At 29.1% G+C, this 22,237-nt stretch overlaps 1 protein-coding gene and 1 pseudogene across 2 annotated transcripts; both read right to left on the bottom strand.

The window, feature by feature from the left end:
• The window catches only part of LOC133702733 (uncharacterized), a 148,720-nt pseudogene that overhangs the window by 71,468 nt on the left and 55,015 nt on the right, over window positions 1-22,237 (bottom strand).
• Window positions 7,984-10,085, bottom strand: LOC133702899 (uncharacterized). Of its 2 annotated transcripts, XM_062127229.1 has the most exons (5): window positions 9,859-10,081; window positions 8,956-9,105; window positions 8,554-8,793; window positions 8,413-8,472; window positions 7,984-8,305 (listed from the first exon to the last, which is right to left on the bottom strand). In XM_062127229.1, the coding sequence occupies exons 1-5, from the start codon at window positions 9,967-9,969 to the stop codon at window positions 8,201-8,203; spliced, it is 666 nt and encodes a 221-aa protein (XP_061983213.1). In that variant the 5' UTR covers window positions 9,970-10,081; the 3' UTR covers window positions 7,984-8,200. The 2 variants fall into 2 exon arrangements, with proteins under 2 accessions (XP_061983213.1, XP_061983214.1); XM_062127230.1 differs by lacking the exon at window positions 8,956-9,105 and having other exon boundaries at window positions 9,859-10,085.

Raw genomic sequence — 22,237 nt, 5'->3', positions numbered from 1 at the left:
GCAGGAAAAAGTATATTAGAGATTGAGAATTTTTTTTATTTGATTTAATTTTGTGTTTTTTTTTTACTAATTGAAAGGTTTTTTTAGGTTGCAAATGAATTTAATGAGGTGCTTGGGGTGTTCGAGAATTGAAAGGTAGCCTCTCATTTTGAATTAGAAAGTTATACATTTATAATGAATTTTTATAGCAAACCATCAGCTTCTTTTTTGATCTTGTGTGAGAAATTCATTTAATAAGGGACCAATATTTCGATTCTTGCAAATGCATGATTAGTACTTAAAAGAACATTTTTATCAAGGTTTTATATCATCATATTGTACCTAAAGTATCATTAAATTCCCTAACTTAAGCATGTTTTATAATAACAAGTCTAATAACATAAGATATATTTAATTTATGGTAAATGCTCATTTTGAATGCAGGCATATCTCACAATTTAAAGGATTGAATGATGTGTTTAACTATTGAAAGTGAAAAGACAAAGAGATGGTTAAGCTTAAAGAAGAGATGCTGGTTCAATTCAAACCGGAACATCATTCGGTTATTGGATCATAACTGGAGCTGTAAAACATGGATTTAGGTCTGGTTTATATGGATGGAAAGCTAAGACATACGCCTAAAACTTTCATGAAGAGTTCAAGATTCAAAACATCTGTTTTCAAGTTCTAATTGTAGCAATAAAAGAGAAGTCAGAATTTGTCCTGCAGCCCAGACATTGTTCAGTGTTTAGCCCATATCTCTAGTTTTAGGAGTCCAAATAAGCTCATTCTTGGTTTGTTGGAAAGTTGAGACAAATTTCCAGAACTTTCATGAATGCTATTTGTCCAAATTCTGACATTAGCAATGACGTGTTGTTCAGACAAGAAGATAATGGTTGTCACCAAGTCAAAAGGTGGCCATCCACTCAATAATTACTCATCAAATCAATAGTTTCGAATTTTAGTCTATCCAAGGAGGCATTTTCCATACATTTAAACATCTTGGTTTTCAGATCAATATCATATTTATGCTTTCTTTCTTTGTATTTTTGTAATATTTAAGTTTTGCTTTCATTAATCTCTTGTTTATGCTTTTCATCATAACTATGTTCTTATCTAGTTTATTTATGTTTCTCTTCTTCACAATATTTAGCTAAGTTTATTATGTCAAGGTGAAAAGGTTTCACCAATGATGTTAGAATAAGTATAATATAAACTCAACATGGACTTCAATATTTATATCCAATAAAGTTTGTTATTAACATGTCTTATCTTTTTTATCTTACTAATTCTTGATACCTTACTTGTTAAATGATTAATCTAGATTTGTGTTGTACAACCCTTGGTACAACAAATACTTAGCACTTGCATAGCCTACTGTATGGTATAATTGACACTTGTGCTATGAAATGAACTTGATTTGTTATTAACATAAGTTAACATCATGAATTCCTGACAATATTTAAAAGTATGATGTTACTAAAATAAGATAATTAATATGATCATGTTAAAAATTTATAATGAACTATTAAGGATAAATCATCTGATTGGAACCTTCTTTGTGTGTGGTTTCCAGTTTATTAATAAAAAGAGTTTATACTATACTTATTTCTAATACTATTAGTGGATCCTCTAACCTTGACAATTACTTTTATCTTTGATTAATACTCACATCAATATCACATCTCAAAAGTTCTCTTCAGCTCCTTTTCATTTGTTGTTCACCTTCCTGTGGTTCGACCCCGGTCTTGCCGGGTTATTTATTACTTCGACACTCCTGCACTTGGGATAAGACATCAATCTTTTGATCGTGTCAATGCATGTATGTTAAAAAAATGTTTGCATTACGATGCTTATGCATGAATTGAACCGATCCATGACTTCCATCTTTTCGATCCAAAGCAAGATTTCTGATTCTGATGATTGTTATAAAGAGATATTTTACCAAGTTCATATCATGGTTGAATTCCAAACACATTAGATAAGGGGAAAGTGATTTGTGGCTCTTTCATTGCATATAATAAAAGATTTAATACATTTGGACAAATCAAACTTTAAACAACCATAAAAAAAACCCTACACATCACTACTCTTAGAGGGCATTGCCTCTATTAAGTATATTACTAATAAATGCTCCTGGTACTTCATAGCATCATTCTCAACCTAGGTAGCTTGTTGTTGCAATCTCTCAGCTTAATGGGTTGCTTACTCAACTTACCTTGTCATTTGTCTTATCTTGTCACGGAATAAAGTGTTATTAGTGATTATAATGCCATTACTAGATAGAGGTGTGCTTATTAAGATCCACCCCTCATCAAGAGTTGAAGACTTACCTAAACAAATGGGAGCAATGGGTTTCCTTTTAATTCCTTGCTGATTACCAACCGGATTCCTAGCTTCTATTCGATCTCCAAATGACCAAGAATCCCTTCCTTCCTTCCTTGAAACCTTCTTTCTCTCCCTTTTTATTCCAAAAGCTGATTTTGATCTTTATTTTTTTTTTTGTGTTTTTCTTTCATTTTTTCTCCTCTCTTTGTATTCTACCCTTTTTTTCCTTCTTATAGCATTTCAAAGGCTAGAGGTTACCCAAACCACCTTCCCCTTGGTGGTATTCTAAAACTAGCATGTAGAGGATTCATCTCTCTCATTCTGTTTAAGATTCTTTTTCCTCTTTTCTCTCAGTTTTCCATGTTTCTAGGTCCCTAAAAACATTTGGGAGCTTTTAGAAAGAGTTGGGAAAAAAGGGTTGAAATTGGTCCACAAATGGCTAATTGGGAATGCCTCTTTCTCAATTTTATTGTGGCAGATGAGAGGTTATTGAAACAAAATAAGCCATGAACATTATAGATGAGATGTTTTTCTTCAACTAAAACCAAACCAAACTCCATTTGGAAACTTATAGCTCTTCTGCCATTGATTCAAAGTTAGATTAAAAACTATCAAGATTTATGAATCAGTCAAAGCTGACTTGGACAAAAAGTTGAGGGCTTCCATATGGTAGGTAGGGTATAAACGTCAAACAAGGGTGGTACCACCATGAATAGGGGAAACTCCCTTGTTGATCGATGGTGGTTAAAGCCTAGGAGGTGGTCGGAGTTGTCACATTCATTCGCCTAAAAATGCCTACTCGATTAACCAAAACTAAAGGAGAAGAAAGCACAGTATTCTAAATGATGTCGTTTTGGTTAAACCCTATAAATTAGGGTTTTTTAATTTGGGATCTGGTAAACTTCAAACTAGGTACTCGTTGTTTCAATTCCATTACCTGTGGCCCCGATTGGTTTTTAAACTTTTTAATCTATGCAATCGTGCCCCTGGAAATTTTTAATTATCTCTTTTGATTTGAGCATCTTTTTCAAATTATTTCTTGGTTTCTAATTTGTTCAATTTGATCCTTAATAAATGCGAAAATTTAAAATTCTTTCAAATTATCCTCTGCTTTGATCAATTTTAGTCCTAGAAGTGGCGCACTTTTTACAAATTAGTCCTTAGCCATGAAAATCTTTGATTTTAACCCTCCATCAGCCTTTAAACTTTTAATTTCTTTTAATTGAACCCCTGATTGCACCAATTTGGTTCCTCAAAGTTTCCATTGAGTCCTATTCTTCCAATCTTTGTGAATTGACCCGAATTAAGCCTTAAAAATTATTGATGAGCTATGATGGCTTGTGTTAGCTAGGTTTGTGAGTAATGGTGGTTGAAAAGGTTAGGTAAAATGGCATACAAGAGAAGATAAATGATATTGTGGGTTGTGGCTTAGGTTGAGATGGGTCTTGATTGGGGTTTTCTCATGGTATAGAGAGAGACTGTCATTTTTTGTGATGAGGGAAAAATGAAAAAGGTTACTAATCTTTAGTTAGTAAAGGTTATAATGTTGATTATGGTGGTTATGTGTGGTCTTTTCAGAGGGGGCATCATTTCAGTAGGTAATAATAGAGATGGGTAAAGGTTGGGAGTTTAGTTCATGAGTATGCTTGTGTTAATCTCAAGTTTAGGGGTTGTGGGAAGGTGAGTTGGTGGCAATATGGTCATCGTTGATTAGTTATTAGCAATGAGGGAAAGGATGGGTAGAAGGCTTTGAAACAGTCATGAGAGCTGATTTATGGTGGTCTATGGTTGTTGAGGGAGGGTTGCTTCCAAAAGAGATTGTGAGATGTCATTTTTGTTTTTGAAGGGTAGGGGTCATTTTTTTTGTTTTCTCAAGAGAGAGAGAAGGTGTCTTTTTTTATTTGTTTGCTTTTGGTGATTTTTAGGAGAGGAGTGTTTGATGAAAATCTAATTATATATGGTCTTTTTTTGGGGCTAATGCTCTAAGCAATCCTCCCCCCTCCCTTTTTTTTTGCATAATCACTTATTTGTACTGCTCAAAAATATTCTTTTCACATTTAATCTCTAAAATATTCCACACTCATTTACTATTTTCTTGATTTCTCTAAAAACTTCTACCACCTTTTAACTTCTAATTTTTTAAAACTCCCTCTCTCTCTCTCTCTCTCTCTTAAAAAACAACACTATGCAATTTTTTTTTCTAAACTACTCATTACTTTTTTTAATTACATTTTAATCACTATGAAAATTTTCTTTTTGCTTGATTGCTTTTTTTCTTTTTAGTTTTTTGAAAGATTTATCAATACAAGAACAATAAGTAAAATGGTCAAGAATTACAAAATGACCAGAAATTGACCAAATTGTATCGAAAACATATTTGTTTGAGAATTTTGTTATTTTTTGGAAAATTTTTGAAAAAATAATCAAATTTTAGATTATGATAATGATATACTAGCTCTCGCATTTTATTTATTTTTCTTACTTGCTAGGATTTTTTTTTTTACTTTATACCATTTCATTCTTTTCAATATTTCAATTTGTTTTCTCAACACTCTCACACATCATTTTTCTTTTCTATTTTCACTTGTAAATGATTTTAATTTTTCCTTTTTCTCTCTATATTTTTTTCATGCTTGCTGTTGCTTACCTTAAATAAAGAAAAACATAGAAATTTCGAGAAAACCTCAAATAGTTCGTGAAATGGCTATATTCTGAAAATTTTGAGAATTTTAATGAAAAATGTATTTATTTTCATAATTTTTAAGTTTTATTTTTCTAATTTGAGGGTGAAAAATAAATTATGACATACTCTATTACCTATAGCATATAAACAAAGAATGAAGTTAGGATTTGTTTTTTTTTTAAATTATTATTATTATTATTCATCGGGATGCTTGTTATACTTTAGGCTAGACAATGGAGGATAATCATTTCCTATTATAGAATAATGTTCAAATAAGCTTGAGCAGGATTTATTAACAAAATGATAATATTTGTTTTTAATGAATACGAACAATGAATAGGTAGAGGAGTAACGAGGAATTATATATCATTAAATGATATTTGACTCAATCACAACCATTAGTCTCATCTCTAATTAATGCTTATATATATACTTAAGAATCTCACTTTTTCTTACAACTGAACTTCAATTTATAAAAATTCTTGTAATATTCTCATCTAACTCTTTTTTTCATTATTTTAATCTCAATAATAAAAAAAAAAAACATCTAGCTCCTGCCGTTGACTTTCTCATTAAGGGTAGCACTTTCATCTTTTCTGTTCTTTAAGATGTTAACGACTCAATTCTAGATTTGTGTCTGAATTTCTTTCTTGGCCATGAAGTTTAGTCCTTGGAATAGGGCTTAGGTGTGTGTACCTTTATTGGATTTATGGTGTGGGTGGTTTCTTATTCGTCGAGAGAAATTGACAACTTTTTATGGTTGAAATTTTGCATCATGGAGTCTTTGAACTGCAGTTTGTTCTCCTTTCTAGGAAGTCGTTTGTTTCCGTGATTATTTCTGCATTTGAAGTAAATTATGAAAAATATATGTGTAGTAAAAAATAAAATGTTATTTATTATCCGTGGACCCAGTTAATTTTACATTGAAAATATAGTTGAATTAAAAGCAATTCCCAGATACTTTACATGAAGTGCATAATGAATTTCACTACGCACTTCCCTTGAACAATTTTCACTATTTATGGTTGGACTGAGTCCGATCCGAATCTAGATCTAACATAGTATAAAAAATTTAATTTTTTTATTTTTAATTATGTTTTATTCAAGAAATTAATGTTTAACATTATTCAATAACACTACATAAAATAGAAGGAGATCACATGATGGCGTAGCATTTGCAGAATTTGATCGTAATCCCAATTTTATTCCTGATGATATTTTACCTGATTTTGTTGCACGCTCAAAAAACCATGAGAACTGTAATTCTTGTCAGATGAATTTCATACGTGATAAAATTGTAGATAGTTTAATGGAACAATAAAAAAAATTATATAAAATATTATTTATTTTAAGATGTAATAGCAGTAGTTAAATCTAGAATATTTAAATTAAAAACCATTAATACTAATTTATATATTTTTTAGTTATTTTATAACCTCAATTTGAAAAACATTTTTAACCAAATACATTAAACTACTTTTTGTTCAACTTTAATTTCAACTATAATTTTAACCAAATATATATAAATATCAAACCAATCTCAACTAAAAATATTTTTATAAAATAATTTTTTTCAAACCATAATTACAAAAACTACCATAATACCAATCACACAACAAAATATCTCAACTTTCGTTGAGAAGTTTCAAGCTTTTAATGAAGAGACTAATTACTGCTTACAACACCACTCATCATTATTGCAAAGGGATTTCCTCACTTTTTTATATAACAATTTGCAATTTTCTTCTTATTTTTTGGTATCATCATGCCATAAAAATAGAAATGTATCTTTTAATTTACATCATCAATCGAATCATTATTTTTTTTTTGTAAAGAAATGAAGAAATCCTTACCTACAAATGTATTGCCGTAATATCGTCAACAATTTTTTATACAAACATTTCTTGAATTATTATTCATTTGGATAAAAACCCTTATTCTACCCTGAAACAATTAATATATCCTTTTTATTACTTTCCATCTATTTTCTATGTTAAAACTCACGTGCAATGTACTTAAAAGAGCCTCAAACCTAATTAAAAATATCACTAACCCACCTCAACACCCTATCTTTATATTAGTGTAAAAAGCACATAGGACGGAAGAAAAAACTGGGACAATGACGAAGATAGAGAAAATAAAGAGAGGGACTAAAAAGCTGGTAAGTTTTTCTATTGAAATTGGATTGAGGTCATCTACTCCAAGGCCTTTTTTAGCGCGCACAGTCTTTTCAGGCCTCGTCGCGCATGATTTATTTTATATATATATATATATATATATATATATATATATATATATATATATATATATATAAATGGCCCTTTAGGTTTTTTTTTCTTTTATCTTAGAATAATGTTTTTTAAGTGAAATGATTAAAACAATATTTCAAAAATTATTCAACAGCCATTACTTTTAAATAAAATTGGTAATATTAAAAATTCTTTTATGAATAATTATATATGAATTTAATACATAATTGTTGCTATGATAAAAATAAAGTATCCGTTTTTTTTACTTTTTATTATTAATTTTTACATAATTTTATAACACTATTATTTTTTATTTAAAATTCTCAATGATCATAAAAAAATACATGAATAAAAAGAATTGATCAAAGAGTCTGCATTTTTTTCTCCTTAATTTAAATTATTGAGAATTTTAACAGATTTATTTTAATTGTCATTGATTATTATTGCTAAGAAAAATAAAAGTTTTATTTCAATTAAAAAAATACATGAATAAAATAAGTATTTTCTAAAACAAATACATATTTTTTTATCCGGAATTTAAATCATTACTTTCTTTAACAAATATCTACTTTAATTTCCATAGAATTAATTTTTTAAAAAAAAAACTCACTTTTCCACCGAGAATAATGTCCTCTCGTGCAGAATAACGAGCTGCATTTTTTGTAGTCAATTGAAGCAAGCGTAATGGAAGCTGCGAAATCCAGATTATATTCAAATCGGAAAGCTAAAACCATATTCCATGCATAAGGAAAGCTGAGGCCATTACATTAGATAAGTATCTATAATAATACAATCTAAACGCAAACTCAAAAGCATTTATGAAGAATGAAAGAAGGCGAAAAGAAGAGGCTTAATATGTCCACCATAACACAGAAACCAACCAAAAAGATAATGGCAAACCATGGAAACAAGACCATCTAACGATACCCCTTCACTAGAATTATATGAATGCTAAATTGGTTTAACGATACCCCTTCAAAGGGTCAGCTGCATTCCCAGATCTTGCATCAGTCCATGCTTTTGCAATCGTTCGTTTCATGTCTTCATCCCCTTCATCATACATATTCTGCAATTTGTGTTTTACAAAGATAAGTATCCGAACTAATGTTGGCTGTTCCTTTCGGTAGTCACAAGTAGTCTATTCTAGAATTATGTTGTACGTAGATAACTAACCTTCATTAAGTCCATAATTCCAGCCATAGGATCTCGTTTCTCATCCAGATTTGGTTTTAGCTGCAAGGTAACGTGAAAAAATTACAACTTTCATCCGAAAATGCATTCAAACAAACCATTATTCTACACAAAAGTCATTACCTTATCGTCCTTGAAATGTATGTCTAACCAGTTCCCCTTTGAAGCTTTAAACAATGTGATGATCACTCTTTTAGGCTTAACCACCACTAAGCATTTCTCTGGTACAATCTCCTTGTTCAGTTTTGGTATAGCACATCGATAGTTCTTTCCTTGGACATCATGGAATTTAACATCAAATGACATTGCCTGGAACTCCGACTCAATCTTTTCTCTCCCGACACCCTCTAGAGAGACATATATCTGTATAAGAAGAAAAGGGAGAAGCAAAATCAAAGCAGAGCAAAACAGAGCACCAGCATTAGAAAGAAACTTAAAAAAGCCAAAAATCCATAACAGACATGACAAAGCTTGAGCTCGCTACATCCTTCTTGTAAGATTTTGTTCAGGAAACGAGTCTGTTACCTTGACTTTATCATTGTCCTGATCCCAACTGAACGATCCAAGCGTAACATAATTAATTGCAAGGGATGAAGGCAGCTTAACCCCAGATGAGATAGGAGTTTGAATAGGAGTAGAAGTTGCATGTGGATCAGAAACATGTTCCTTTGATAACTGTGTATGAGAAGTAAGAAGAAGATTAACCCGATCACCAAAGATGAACCAACCCCAACTTGAAAAAATATAAAAGTTTGCAAAACCAAGTACTATTTCTTTTCAATTAATCAAAATTATTTGGGGGGGGGGGGGGGCTCGTAGGTCACTAATCAATCCACCAGGTTAAGATGCACCCCATCATCAAAAAAAAAAAAAACACCTTGATTCAACTAAATCTAAATGTATGGCTACCTAATTGAACAAGGTTCAAACGATTATCATCCTTTCAAGTTGATTACATTTATGTTTAATGTCAATGCGCCTGTGGCTCAATTGGTTGGTTCTAGCGTTTGCTTACAAACAAGATGTAACGAGTAAGAGCCTCTCTCCTTTATTTCAGAAACAAGAAAATAAAAGGAATCCGCACAAAGACACAATTGGGCAATTCAAGTAGAGAAGGAACCATGACTAACAGTTTCCTTAAACCAGAAGCACTAACATTTGCAGGACAGTTTTGAGTTATTAACACTACTTTATATACCGTGTTAAGAGAGGATTCCTCTCCTCGGACTGTAATCATTCTATCTACAACATTTCTTTTTCTTTCATTTCATTACGACCCTAAATGAAAACAACTTATCAGAATCGATAAACATATAAATAAAAACCACTAAAACAAGAACATCAAATACCAAGTTATTGTTAATTGCTCTTGTCATCGTCTTTTAGTAAATTAATATTTTTTTAAAAAAATTAAATAAAAAATATTACCTTCTCCAAGTGGCTAATCTCAGAGGAGATGAGAGAAACGACACGAGGCCTTTTCGCGATGCTCCCTAACTGCCTCAACTCTTGTAAATCCAACGCCAAATCTTCGGCCATTTTTTTTCTTTTTTCGTGGTTTTTGCACTGGAAAGATCACAAGTATTGCTTCCTGACACCGCTTATTCTTTGTTCTCGTATTTTTATATCTGGAACTGGAAGGCAAGTGAAGAGACAACAAAACCCTATGGAAAGTGCTAGAACCTCAAAGTAGTGTAAGTTTGGGCTTCCATTTTTCTTTTTCTTGAAGTAGGGCTTTTCGGTGGAGAAGGTTCTAGGGCCGTGTAGAAATTTTGAGCTAGGTTTTCTTTGATGGGCTACCTAGCCATTTTGGGCTCCGAGAATGCTGTTTGTTGGATGGTCGACCCATTGAAAATTACTTGGATGTATTGCATCGTTGCTTATATAAAAATAAGGCCAGTATGGATTAAATCTATTTACAGTTTTTAAGAGTATTTTTTATTTAAAAATATAATAAAATAATTTTTTTATTTTTAATATCAGTGTATTAAATTTATATAAAAAAATTAGTAATTTTATATTCTTTCAAGTAAAATATATTTTTAGAACACACTTAAAAATTATTTTTAAAGTTCTCACAATTGAAAACTGACATAAAAATTAAAAGAGCTCACACCAAGCAATACTTGGGGGGCGCATCGTGGATGCATTTATGGAGGGCTTTAGAGAAGAAACTAACATGATTTCTAAGAAACCATAATAAAAATAGCTAAATTCGAAGTAATATTTGAGAATTTTGGGGGCAGGGTCTTTTAAATGAACGTTTAAAGCCAATTACATCCAAAGTACGCATTACTCTATTATTAAAGTTGACTGTTTGTCTTGTTGAATCTTACAACCAATGAACGTTTTCTTTGGGAAAATATCAAACTCTCTCCTAAAAAATTTTTGAATGATAAATTTTGTATTTGTGTTTGCACGGAATGTTAAATGGAAGGAATTTAATATTTATTGGATATCACATTCTCTTAAAACTAGAGGATGTGATTCCCTTTTAAAATAAGAAAATAAAGGAGTGTAAAGTAGTATTTTTTTAATTTTTATGGCAGTACTGACTTCTATTAAAACTAAATTATTTTTCAATATTTAAAATTGTCATAAAAAATTAAATTGAAAAATATTTCAGTTGTTAACTATGCCATAAAAAATAAGATGAAAAATTATTTATCAATGTTTAGTTTTTTTTCAAGTTTATTTAACATATATAGAATATTAAATGTAATTAATTTACCATGTACAAGAAAAGAATGAAATATAAAAAGTGTAATAGTAAAAAAAAAAGAATTTATTATATCATATATTTATATATAGTTTATTTTATAAAATGTAACTAGACATATAATATAAATATTTTAAATATAATATTATAGACATATAATCATTTTTTAGTGTTTGGAGAACATTGGAAATAAATTTCTTTTCTATGGTATCCTAGTTTTAAACATAATTTGTATGATTTAAAATATATGATTATTGTATAATATAATATGTTTTGTATTTGAATGTATTTTCTAGCATTATTATCTAAATTAAAGCATTATATGCACTAATATATGAAATTAATATACTTTTATATTTTATATTAATATATCATAATATATTGTTTCCTATATTAATATATTAGTAATTTATTATTATTTAATAATATTATATTTTGAAGTATTATATATATAAGAATTATAAGGTATTGTACCACTTTAGTTTTTTTAGGTTCTCATGGAAAGTATTTTTCAATCTTCTAAGCCGGAAAATATTTTTCTCCATCTAAAGCTTATATTTTTCTTTGATCGAAAAGTAAATTTTGTTTTTGTTTATTAGTTTTCCACATTATAACCAAACATGAGAAAGTTAGAAAACTATTTTCTAAAAAAATACTTTCTAGCAAACAAATAAAGCCTAAAGAGAATTTAACATTCTTTAGCAATTGAAAATGTTGGGTTTTTTTTTTCTTAACCTAGTTGCCTCTATTGTTTATTTTATGTTGACTAATTATTGATCACTAAGATAATCTTCCAATCAATATGCTACCAATTAATCCTTTATACTTTTAAAGAAGAATAAATTACTTAACAAGAAATTAATCACGAGAAGAGGCAAGTAGCAATCTTGCAAGATCAAGCAAAGTATGAGAATATAAGATGTCAAAACCCAAGAAAAGGTTATTTACTCCAAGTTACACCATCAAGAAAAATGATAGGTCTAGGGAGTGGGGGAGAAAGAGAGAGAGAGAGAGAGAGAGAGAGAGAGAGAGAGAGAGAGATATAAAGAGAGGAATTACATAAATAAAAGTGCGGGGAAACAAAGAAAGTAAATAAATTGTGGAAAGATAAATAATACTAGAACCAGTAAAAAGATAGTTGAAATTGCATATATAGCGTTAGTCATCTTTCATAGTAATTGGATGACTTATTTATAATAGTACAATATTTTAGTTTAGTCTAAACATATAATTCTAATCTTATATAGATAAAGAGATTACATTATAAATTATAATACAAGTTAAACTCTATCTTATTGATAACCATATAAGTCCTAACTAATATTCAATTTTGATCAATTTAATGTATTAGGGACTCTTAATTTGAGTATGACTAAACAGTCCAATTACTTTTATCCACACAAGCTTTTATGGTCAGTTGTTTTTCTTGGTTGATCATAACTCTTAAACATCTAGTTTGCTTCTTTTTAGTTTCTTTAGTTGATTATAACTCTTTTAGCTTAATTAATTCCACTATTCATTATCAAATTCAGCATTTATTTCCTTGAAAGATAGTAAACAACAACTGTTTTTATTTGGTTGGCACATGAATGTATAATTCATATATGAACCATGTCCCTTATATTTCTTTATTTCTAGACTGAATGAAGGATTATTTTTCATCCTATTAGTACTAAAATCCATCGATCTAATCTATTAAATATGACATGACAAATAACATTGATCACCTAAAACTGTTGACTATTCTTTTATGTGTATTGGACATGTCAACTAATTATATCATTTCAAACAAAACATGCTCTCCATTTTTGTGAATAACTTTCTTAATTATTTGAACTTAAATAAACAAATCAATTTTTTTTTTATTGTTGTTGAGAATCAATAGCAAAACAATTAGTCATAAATCAACAATAGCCTAACATTCAAGCCTAAAATACAAACATTATAATTCCTAAGTAATCTCACACTTATGATCTACAAGTCAATCCTTTAGTATTTCTAGGAACCTGGAGAATGTATTGAAAGATCTTGAAATAATGTACGAATAGTCCTGTAAATAGGCTTTGATCTGTACTCTCAAATTCTTCTATGGATCAAGAATACTTGTTTTTATTGAAATCTCTACTTGTATTTAGCAACAATTTTATCTTCAATGTTTTATGTCTTTGTTTTTTTTTATCATAGAATATGTATTTTTTTTCTCATCATTGCACCTATTTTGTATATCAATAACAACTAAATGATAAGAAATCTTTATATAGATGATGTTATGATTATTGAAGGCCTCTCTTATTGAGCCAAGTAATTTGGATCTTTATTATTTAAAATAAAATTAAAAAAACTTTTAATAAGGTTATGGCCATTGTATGGTATGAAGTTAAGGTAAGGTGTTCACATATATATTCACCAGCTAACTAGTTCATAATAAGCAACAATCTCCTATTAGTTGTATTGATATAGCTCCTAAATCTAGAAGTATTTTTAAGCCTATAATAAGGCCTTTATATTTAGCTTGATTGTTTATATAAGAGAAATCAAGTCAAAATGATAAGGTCACATTGTAATCTATTAGTGATTGTTTGTCAAATCATCATCCTTATCACATTAACTTTGATGTCATTCCTTATTAGAAGGTTATTTAATCCTAAACGGCTTGACCTTTCATCGCATGTCAAATTGGTTAGCTTTCCCTCCTCAAGTTTTCTCCTCTAAATAGAATGTTATGGTAAGTAAGGAACTTGTATACTTCACATAGAGGTTTTCCATGGCTCTCTTATACTAATTAATTGGTCTTATCATGATCGATAAACATTTTACATGTAACAATGTTAGTGACTAATACCAACCTCTATCATAGGTGACCAAGACTAGCTTGTTGTATTCCATTTTGACCAATAAGTGCTTCTAATTTAGTAACAACAACTATAATTATTACATGAAAAAAAGGGTTTAAGTATCCTTTATTTTTATCAGTCACTTTAAATTTCATGACTGATATCAGTTGCTACTAATCTTTTTTAAATTCCTTATAAGAGTTTGAATTGGCTATTATGACCTTTTTTAAATAATCAACTAGTCATCTTTCCTTTACTTTTTGATCGACAATATAAGAATGTTGAAATTACATTGATGAGAGGTAACATGTGGGGCGTTGATCTTTCCAATTCTAGGTTGAGCTAGCAAAAAATAAGGTGGTTGGGCCATGTGATTGACCTAAAATTTCCTATATATTTATGAGGTAGGTGGTACCTTATGAACGATTGTGCTCAAATTAAGTTGAGCTTGTTATGATACCTTCTATATAGGCACGTGATACTTAAGGTGAGGTTGAATACTTGCAAACACTTTTATTAAAGTACTCTTTACTGTAGTATATCCTAGGAATCCTCTCTAAAAGTATGAGGTAAAAGGTTGTGTTGAAAAAATACACACACTAATATACCTACCAGTAGTTGATAAAGGCAATCATATTAGAAAAGAAAAAGCGCAGGACTAGTGGTTAATGAAATAAATAATTAATCTGATCCCACTAGACATACCAATATGTTGGTAGTAAAGTGTTTAGTTGGATGATTAATGTAAATCTTATCCTACCAGACATGGCAATCAGTTGATCACTCAAATAATCTTCTAATGCCATAGGTAATCATGTCTACCTTTTAAGAAACATAAACTAATCAATTAGAACTTAATCCTAAGAGAAGATAAGAAGCAACCTCACAAAGTCAAGTGGGGTTTGAGGATCTAAGACCTTGAACTATAGAAAAGGTGCTCCTAGTTACATTACATAAGAAAAAGGACAAGTTTATGAAAAAAAGAGATAATAGAATCTCATGAACTAAACTATAGAAAATTAAAGAAAGCTAGTAAATAAATTGAAAAAGAAAAGATAAATTGTATTAAAAATAGTAAGAAAGATAATTGCAATTGCATATATATATATAGGGCTAACTTTGTTTCCTAGTAGCTGGTATGACCTATTTATATTGTTATAGGATTAGAGTTCATGTAAATATTTAAATCTAATCATTTACAAACTTATTCATATTAGATAAAGTGATTATATGATAAATCCTAATACTAGTTAAACTATATCTCATCTTCTTGTTGATAACCACGTGAGTCCTAACTAATTTACAATATTAATCAAATTTTTATATTGATAATTCTCACTCTAAATAGGACTAAACCTTTCAATTGATTATGTGAACTCTTACTACTATAGTCAATCATGTTTTCTTAGTTAATTGTGACTCTTGGTTGATCATGACCCCTAGTTGATTTTGTTGTTCATGATTGATTTCAGTGTTCCTTTTCCTATTTGGTTATGAACAAATATTCTTTTTATTTGGACACCATGTTTATGTTTATTTTTTGTATAAACAATGCCTTTCATATTCTTTTATTTCTAGACTAAATGAAGGAATATTTCCTTATCATAATAATATTGAAATCGATTAAACAAATATATGGTTAATGAACGTTGTTATCTAAAAATATTGACCATATATGATATGTTTAGCCAATCAATATTTAAAATGAGGCATGCTTTGCATTTTCTTGAACTTTCTACAATATAGATTTCTTAACTATTTGTACTCAATAAACAACTCATTTTTTGATGTTATTAGAATCTACAACAAAAAAAAGGTTATAAATTAATAATAGCCTACTTATCAGGCTCAAAATACAAACATAACATATTTAGAGTGACTTCACGCCTATAATCTCAAGTCAGTACCTTATTTTTTTATATAAAAATCAAGAGAATGTCTTATTAGATCTTGAAACTATTTGTGAAGGGTTTTATAAACATTCTTTGACTTCTTCTCTCCAATTTTTATATGGATAAAGAAAACTTATTATATCAAAATCCTTTGCTTGTACTTATCAGAAAATTTCAACAACAGTTCATTGTTTTGTGTGTTTTCAACCATTTTGACCATAGAGTTTATACTTCTTTGTTCAACATTACACCTTTGTTACAAATCAAGTATAGTTAATTGGTCAATAATCCTCCCAAGGATAATGTTAAGATGATTAAAGGTTGTTTTATATCATGTTCTTATTTAGCCAAGTAATTGACTTATATATTCTTTTCTCTAACCAAAAAAACAAAAATTAAACTAAAAAACCTTTTGATAAGCTTGTGATCAATGCATAATCAATATTTAGCTTGCTTGAATATTTTGCCAATACCTTTTCTTCTTTATGTAGTGGTTAATGTTGTTTTAGGTTTAGAAAATGCTAGTGAATGTTTTCCTTTAAACGATCATATAATTAATACATTGTTCATGTACTAAGATATTTTGGAGACTAAAAGAAATTACTGATTAAACAAGGACTTAATAAAAAATATTATTTTTATTAATCAAACCTAAGCCTAAACTCTTGCCCACAAGTCCACTGTCTAATCTACAAAGTTATTTTGAGTTTGAAATTTTTGATATCTAGAGGTTTTTTTATAACAATTTATCATTCACATTTAATTGATTTTTTAAAATAAGTTAATATTTCATATTAAAGTACTCATCCAACATGGTTTTAGCCTAGCGGACCTCACATATAATTTGATCTTAAAAAGTTTACTATATATTTTATAAATCAATTCCATCAATGTAATTGTTGTTTAAAGTGTGTTTTTTTATGAGAGAAGCTCTAGTATAAAATTATCATCTTCAACTTTATTTTCTTTGTCATTTTTCATTTTTCATGATGTTCTCAATCTTTAAGTACATATATTACTTAAGTATATATGGAATGTAATTTAAGTTTGTTATAAAAATGGATAGATCCATGACTTCTATTTAATAAAACTAATTACATTCATGAACTTGTTTTGATTAAATAAAAACATAGAATAATAATAATTTATAATTATATAATTAGATAATATTTGTATAATCATACATAATGCATGTATTAAGTTTAGTGTTTTGTAAAAAAATAATGAATACATAATAAATTATTTTTTTATTAATTAATATATAAATTATTAGTTTATGAATTAAATAATATATTAATTAATAAATAAAATTTCATGATTTCAAGAATATTAATTTGTAAGAATATATCTTTTATTATTGCATTTAATTTGCTTTATTCAATATAATTGCTTACAAGCAAAAATATAAAGGTTGTAATCAGGGGCGGAGCTAAAAGATAAAATTAGAGGGGGTAAGATTTCAATTGTGTTATTAATTTAGCTAAAATCATATAAATTATCAAGGAAGGGCTGTAAAAATAATTTCCTTGCGGGGGCTCCAACCCTTGCTTGCCACCCCCTGTCTCCGCCCTTGGTTGTAATGCTAAACACTGTACACGACAATAAACAAAGATATCGAGGTGTCTATTTCGAATGCATTCAAAGGTGCATGTTTTCGTTTTAAATACATAAACTAGTTAATGGCCTCTATAGTATGGGGTCTGTTTTGATAATATGAACGTTGAATTATTTATAAATTCAAAATGTTAAATGTAAATTGATTATCATTCTTTGAATTACACACACACACACATCAACATCTGTTGTATTAAAAAAGTTATTTTCTTCATGTTTCTAAATAATTATTGCTAATTTTTCTTTTATATATATTGAAATATGCAATTTTTTTTTTAAAAAAATACACATGACTTACATCTTTGAATATTGAAATATTTTTATATATATATATGACAATCAATGGTTGATTTTATATATTAATTTTGTCAATATGAAATATTTATTTTATTATCACTAATTAAGAAAAAAATATAAGTAGTTCATGAGTAGCAAGCTACTAAAGTATTTGATTTTGTTAAATTAAATCCATCATTGCTATACCAAAAACATCAAAAAATTAATTGGAAAAACTTCTAGATTTTTCAACAGCTTAAGAAACATTGAAACTGGTTAGCCTGGTTTTTAATATCTTTTTAAAGCTTTTTCATTTATATCATAGTTATCAAACCCATTTCAAGGATTGACTTGGATAAGAGGCCAGATCCCGAGTTTTATGGATCAACCTAGAAAAATTTTAAAAATATTTAAAATTTTAATATTTCATATGAAAAAATCAAGAAAAAATCTATATGAATATAGCTATATGTGTTGTAAATAATGAAGTTTAAAATAATATTTTTAAAAAACATTTATCTCACATTGAAAAGATACCATGTTATCTTTTTAAGTTAAAGTATTTAAACCAAAAAGTTATTTATCCCACATTGAAAAAACCTAATTTTTTTTCTTGTGAACATAAAGTATATATACTAAAGGGTTTCAAATCTCACATTGAAAAAACCTAACTTTTTTCTTGTGAACATAGAGTATACATACTAAATGGTTTCAAATCCCACATTGAAAAGATACTATGTTATTCTTTTAAGTTGAAGTGTTTAAACTAAAAAGTTTTTTTTTATCCCACATTGAAAAAACATAACTTTTTTTCTTGTGAACATAGAGTATATATACGAAAGAGTTTCAAATCCTACATTGAAAAAAATAACTTTTTTTTTGGAAACATAGACTATATATATACTAAAGGGTTTCAGATCCTACATTGAAAAAATAATTTTTTTCTTGGAAACATAGAGTATATATACTAAAGGGTTTCAAATTCTACATTGAAAAAATATAACTTTTTTCTTGTGAACATATAGTATATATATGAAAGGGCTTAAAATCCCACATTGAAAAAATAACTTTTTTTTTATGAACTTAAAGAACGTACTAATTTAAAGCGTATAACATATCCTTAATTTTGTTTTTAAAAATAATTAATAACAAATATATTATGAAAAAAAATATTTCAATCAAAGTTGTTGGTTAGAAAAAATCCATTACTTTGTATCTGCTAAGATTATATAAAGTCAATGTTTTCAACGTAATATAAAAATAAAATAGTATATTAGCCCACACCCCACTGACAATCTTCCCACACCCAAGCGCCTTAGGTTTGATAATGTAACAACCCAGCTTTTTTAAAGCCAAAGATGGGTGGAATTTGTTTTTTGTAGGTTCCTACTGAAAATTTAGCAGAGTTTCCTTTGTATTTATTCTTACCAAGTTGGTAAGTTATCGACATCCTAATTAGAGTCTCATACAACTCACACTAGCAACTTAATCTCAAGAATTCACATCAATAATAGTTGTTATTTATCTCATCATCTCTGCATCATAAACAAGTATAAAATGCTTAATCATGAAGTAGAAAAATAATAGTAACTAAAATAAAGAAGACTTGACATGTAATAATAAACATGAAATTTACTACTACTTATATTATGATCCTCCAAACAAGAGTCTAAGTTATACTAGTTACAAACAATAACATTACACGAAATTGCAAGAGTTTACGTTATAATTACACGCCAAAACAGGAAGTCAACACATGCACAAAAGTCTCCCTAATATCTACAGGTCACACAGATGGAGTGATGAACCTACCGGGTATAAGAAGTTCCTGCAGTTAATGAAGTAATACAATAAAATTTATTATACTAAGATATTCGTGAATATTCCAATAAAAAGATTCTTTTTATGATAATAAAATTTAGCGTAGTTCATCATTCTTTTTTTTTTAGTTAGATTTTCATGATTCATTTTGTTCCATGATCATGCTGACATGATGAAATTCAAGATTTGATAACTTCCAACAAAACCTCAAATTTAAACAAGTCACCCCCTTTCTTTTCTTTGTAATAATCTTGGCAGAAACTTAAGGAATAATAATTCTACTTCATTGTCTTCTATTTTGGTACACATTTTTACTCTAGGCAATCCTCCCATGTTCAATTCAAGCAACCTTATGGATCTCATTCATAAACATCAAATAGAAACATTAAAATCAGCAACAATTTAAATATTGTGCTAAACATTAAAATCATCAATTTATTTAAATATTGTAACTGATTAAACATTGATTATTTGCACATTTGTATTGAAGAAAGTCTTCGTTCACTCTTTTTTTCCATTTGGCTGAACCCAATGGGCTATCTCCCACCCCAATATCTTCTTCAATCTTGAATAACAATGTCATTTTATTAAACAATTTGTCTTCTAAGTGTAGACTTTATGAGTTTTTTGTCTTTTTCCTTAATTTTTGCTTAAGAACCCTAATAGAAAAACTTTGAAAATTAAGGGTTTTACTTACAATTTCAGTTAGGAAGTGTTTAGAAACCTCCTTATGCTCCACCTCCTAGAAGAAATCTTGAGGAAACATTGCATGTATTTATGGAAAAGCAAGAGGCAATTAACACTCAACTTGCTCAAAGCATGACAGATTTTAAAGATACTCTTGCAAAATTGACATATGCTCTCAGTTTCCAAGAGAAAGGTAAGTTTCCATCTCAACCACAACAAAATCCAAAGGGGCAATACAATGTGAATGCAAGTAGTTCTGGAAGCCAACACATGGATCAAGCCAAATCAGTCATCACTCTTCGCAATGGTAAGGTTATTAAAAAACCCATTCTTGAACCTTGTGAGAATGATGATAAGTCAATCTATGAGGGTAAGGAAGGGGTTGAATCTGATCATTGCAAAGAAAAAACTGATTCTCCGCCAGCACTTCCGTTTCCTCATGCCATGACGAAACAAAGGAAAGTCAATCACAACTCTGAAATCTTTGAAACCTTCAAACAGGTAAGGATCAATATACCTTTGCTGGATGCTATTAAACAAGTTCCTTTTTATGCTAAAATTTTGAAAGATCTGTGCATTGTGAAGAGAAAACTGAATGTGAAAAAGAAAGCCTTTTTAGCCGAACAAGTAAGTGCTATTCTTCAGAACAATAATGCATTGAAATATAAAGACCCTGGTTGTCCTACAATTTCATGCTTTATTGGAGAACATAAAATTGAAAGAGCTTTACTTGATCTTTGAGCTAGTGTGAATTTACTTCCATATTCAGTTTTTCAAAGTCTCAATCTAGGTGAGTTAAAACCAACTTCTGTGACTCTTTTACTTGCCGATAGATCTGTAAAAGTGCCTAGAGGAATAGTTGAAGATGTGTTAGTACAAGTTGATAATTTCATTTATCCTGTGGATTTTATTGTCTTGGACACACAACCTGTTGAAGCATGTAATTCATTTCCTGTTATTTTAGGACGTCCATTTCTTGCAACTTCTAATGCATTGATTAATTGTAGGAATGGACTGATGAAGCTATCTTTTGAAAACATGACATTGGAGATGAATATTTTCAACATTTGCAAGCAACCTGGAGATGATAATGATTTATAGGAAGTGGACTTTACTGAAAAATTAGTTCATGATTAATTTCAAACCACTTCCAATGAAATTGAGATTGATGAATCTGATGATTTGCAAATGGTCTATTTTCAAGAAGAATCAAAGGCAAGTAATTGGAGACCACAAATTGAGGAATTGCCGCCACGATCAATTGAGCCAATACCTTTAAGTGTTCAACCACCAAAACCTGATTTGAAGTCGTTACCCCTCAATCTCAAATACTCATTTTTGGGAGAAAATAAAACTTTTCCGGTAATAATCTCTTCCAAACTTAATGCACAACAAGAAGGTAAGTTATTACAAACTCTGAAAATGCACAAAAATGCATTAGGATGGACCATAGCTGACATAAAAGGAATTAGTCCTTTGATTTGCACTCACAGGATTTATTTGGAGGAAAATGCTAAACCCTCTAGAGAAATGCAACGAAGGCTTAATCTTAATATGAAAGAAGTAGTGAAAAATGAAGTCATTAAGCTTCTAGATAATGGAATCATTTATCCTATTTCTGACAGCAAATGGATAAGTCCTACTCAAGTGGTACCCTAAGAAGTCTGGAGTCACTGTGATAACAAATGAAAAAAATAAGTTAATTCCAACTAGGACTATTACTGGTTAACGCATGTGCATTGATTATAAGAAACTTAATTCAATGACTAGAAAAGATCATTTTCCTTTACCTTTCATGGATCAAATTCTAGAAAGAGTTGCAGGTCATGAATTTTATTGTTTCCTATATGGCTATTCACGCTATAACCAAATTGAAATTGCATTGGAAGATCAAGAGAAAACTACTTTCACATGTCCATTTGGTACTTTTGTGACACGACCGAAAGATTGATGTCTTTTCCCAA

The sequence above is a fragment of the Populus nigra genome, chromosome 9 (genome assembly GCF_951802175.1).
Source record: "Populus nigra chromosome 9, ddPopNigr1.1, whole genome shotgun sequence".
NCBI lineage: Eukaryota > Viridiplantae > Streptophyta > Magnoliopsida > Malpighiales > Salicaceae > Populus > Populus nigra.
The sequence above is the reverse complement of the archived record's forward strand: the minus strand, read 5'-3'. Positions and strand labels throughout refer to the sequence as shown.

Bases quoted from the DNA above. Each gene is read 5' to 3' on its own strand.
- LOC133702899 (XM_062127229.1), bottom strand. From the start codon at position 9,969: ATGGCCGAAGATTTGGCGTTGGATTTACAAGAGTTGAGGCAGTTAGGG. The intron at 8,794-8,955 runs GTAACAGACTCG...CTTCTTATACAG, and splicing joins AGGACAATGATAAAGTCAAG to ATATATGTCTCTCTAGAGGG. The intron at 8,473-8,553 runs GTAATGACTTTT...GTTACCTTGCAG, and splicing joins TACATTTCAAGGACGATAAG to CTAAAACCAAATCTGGATGA.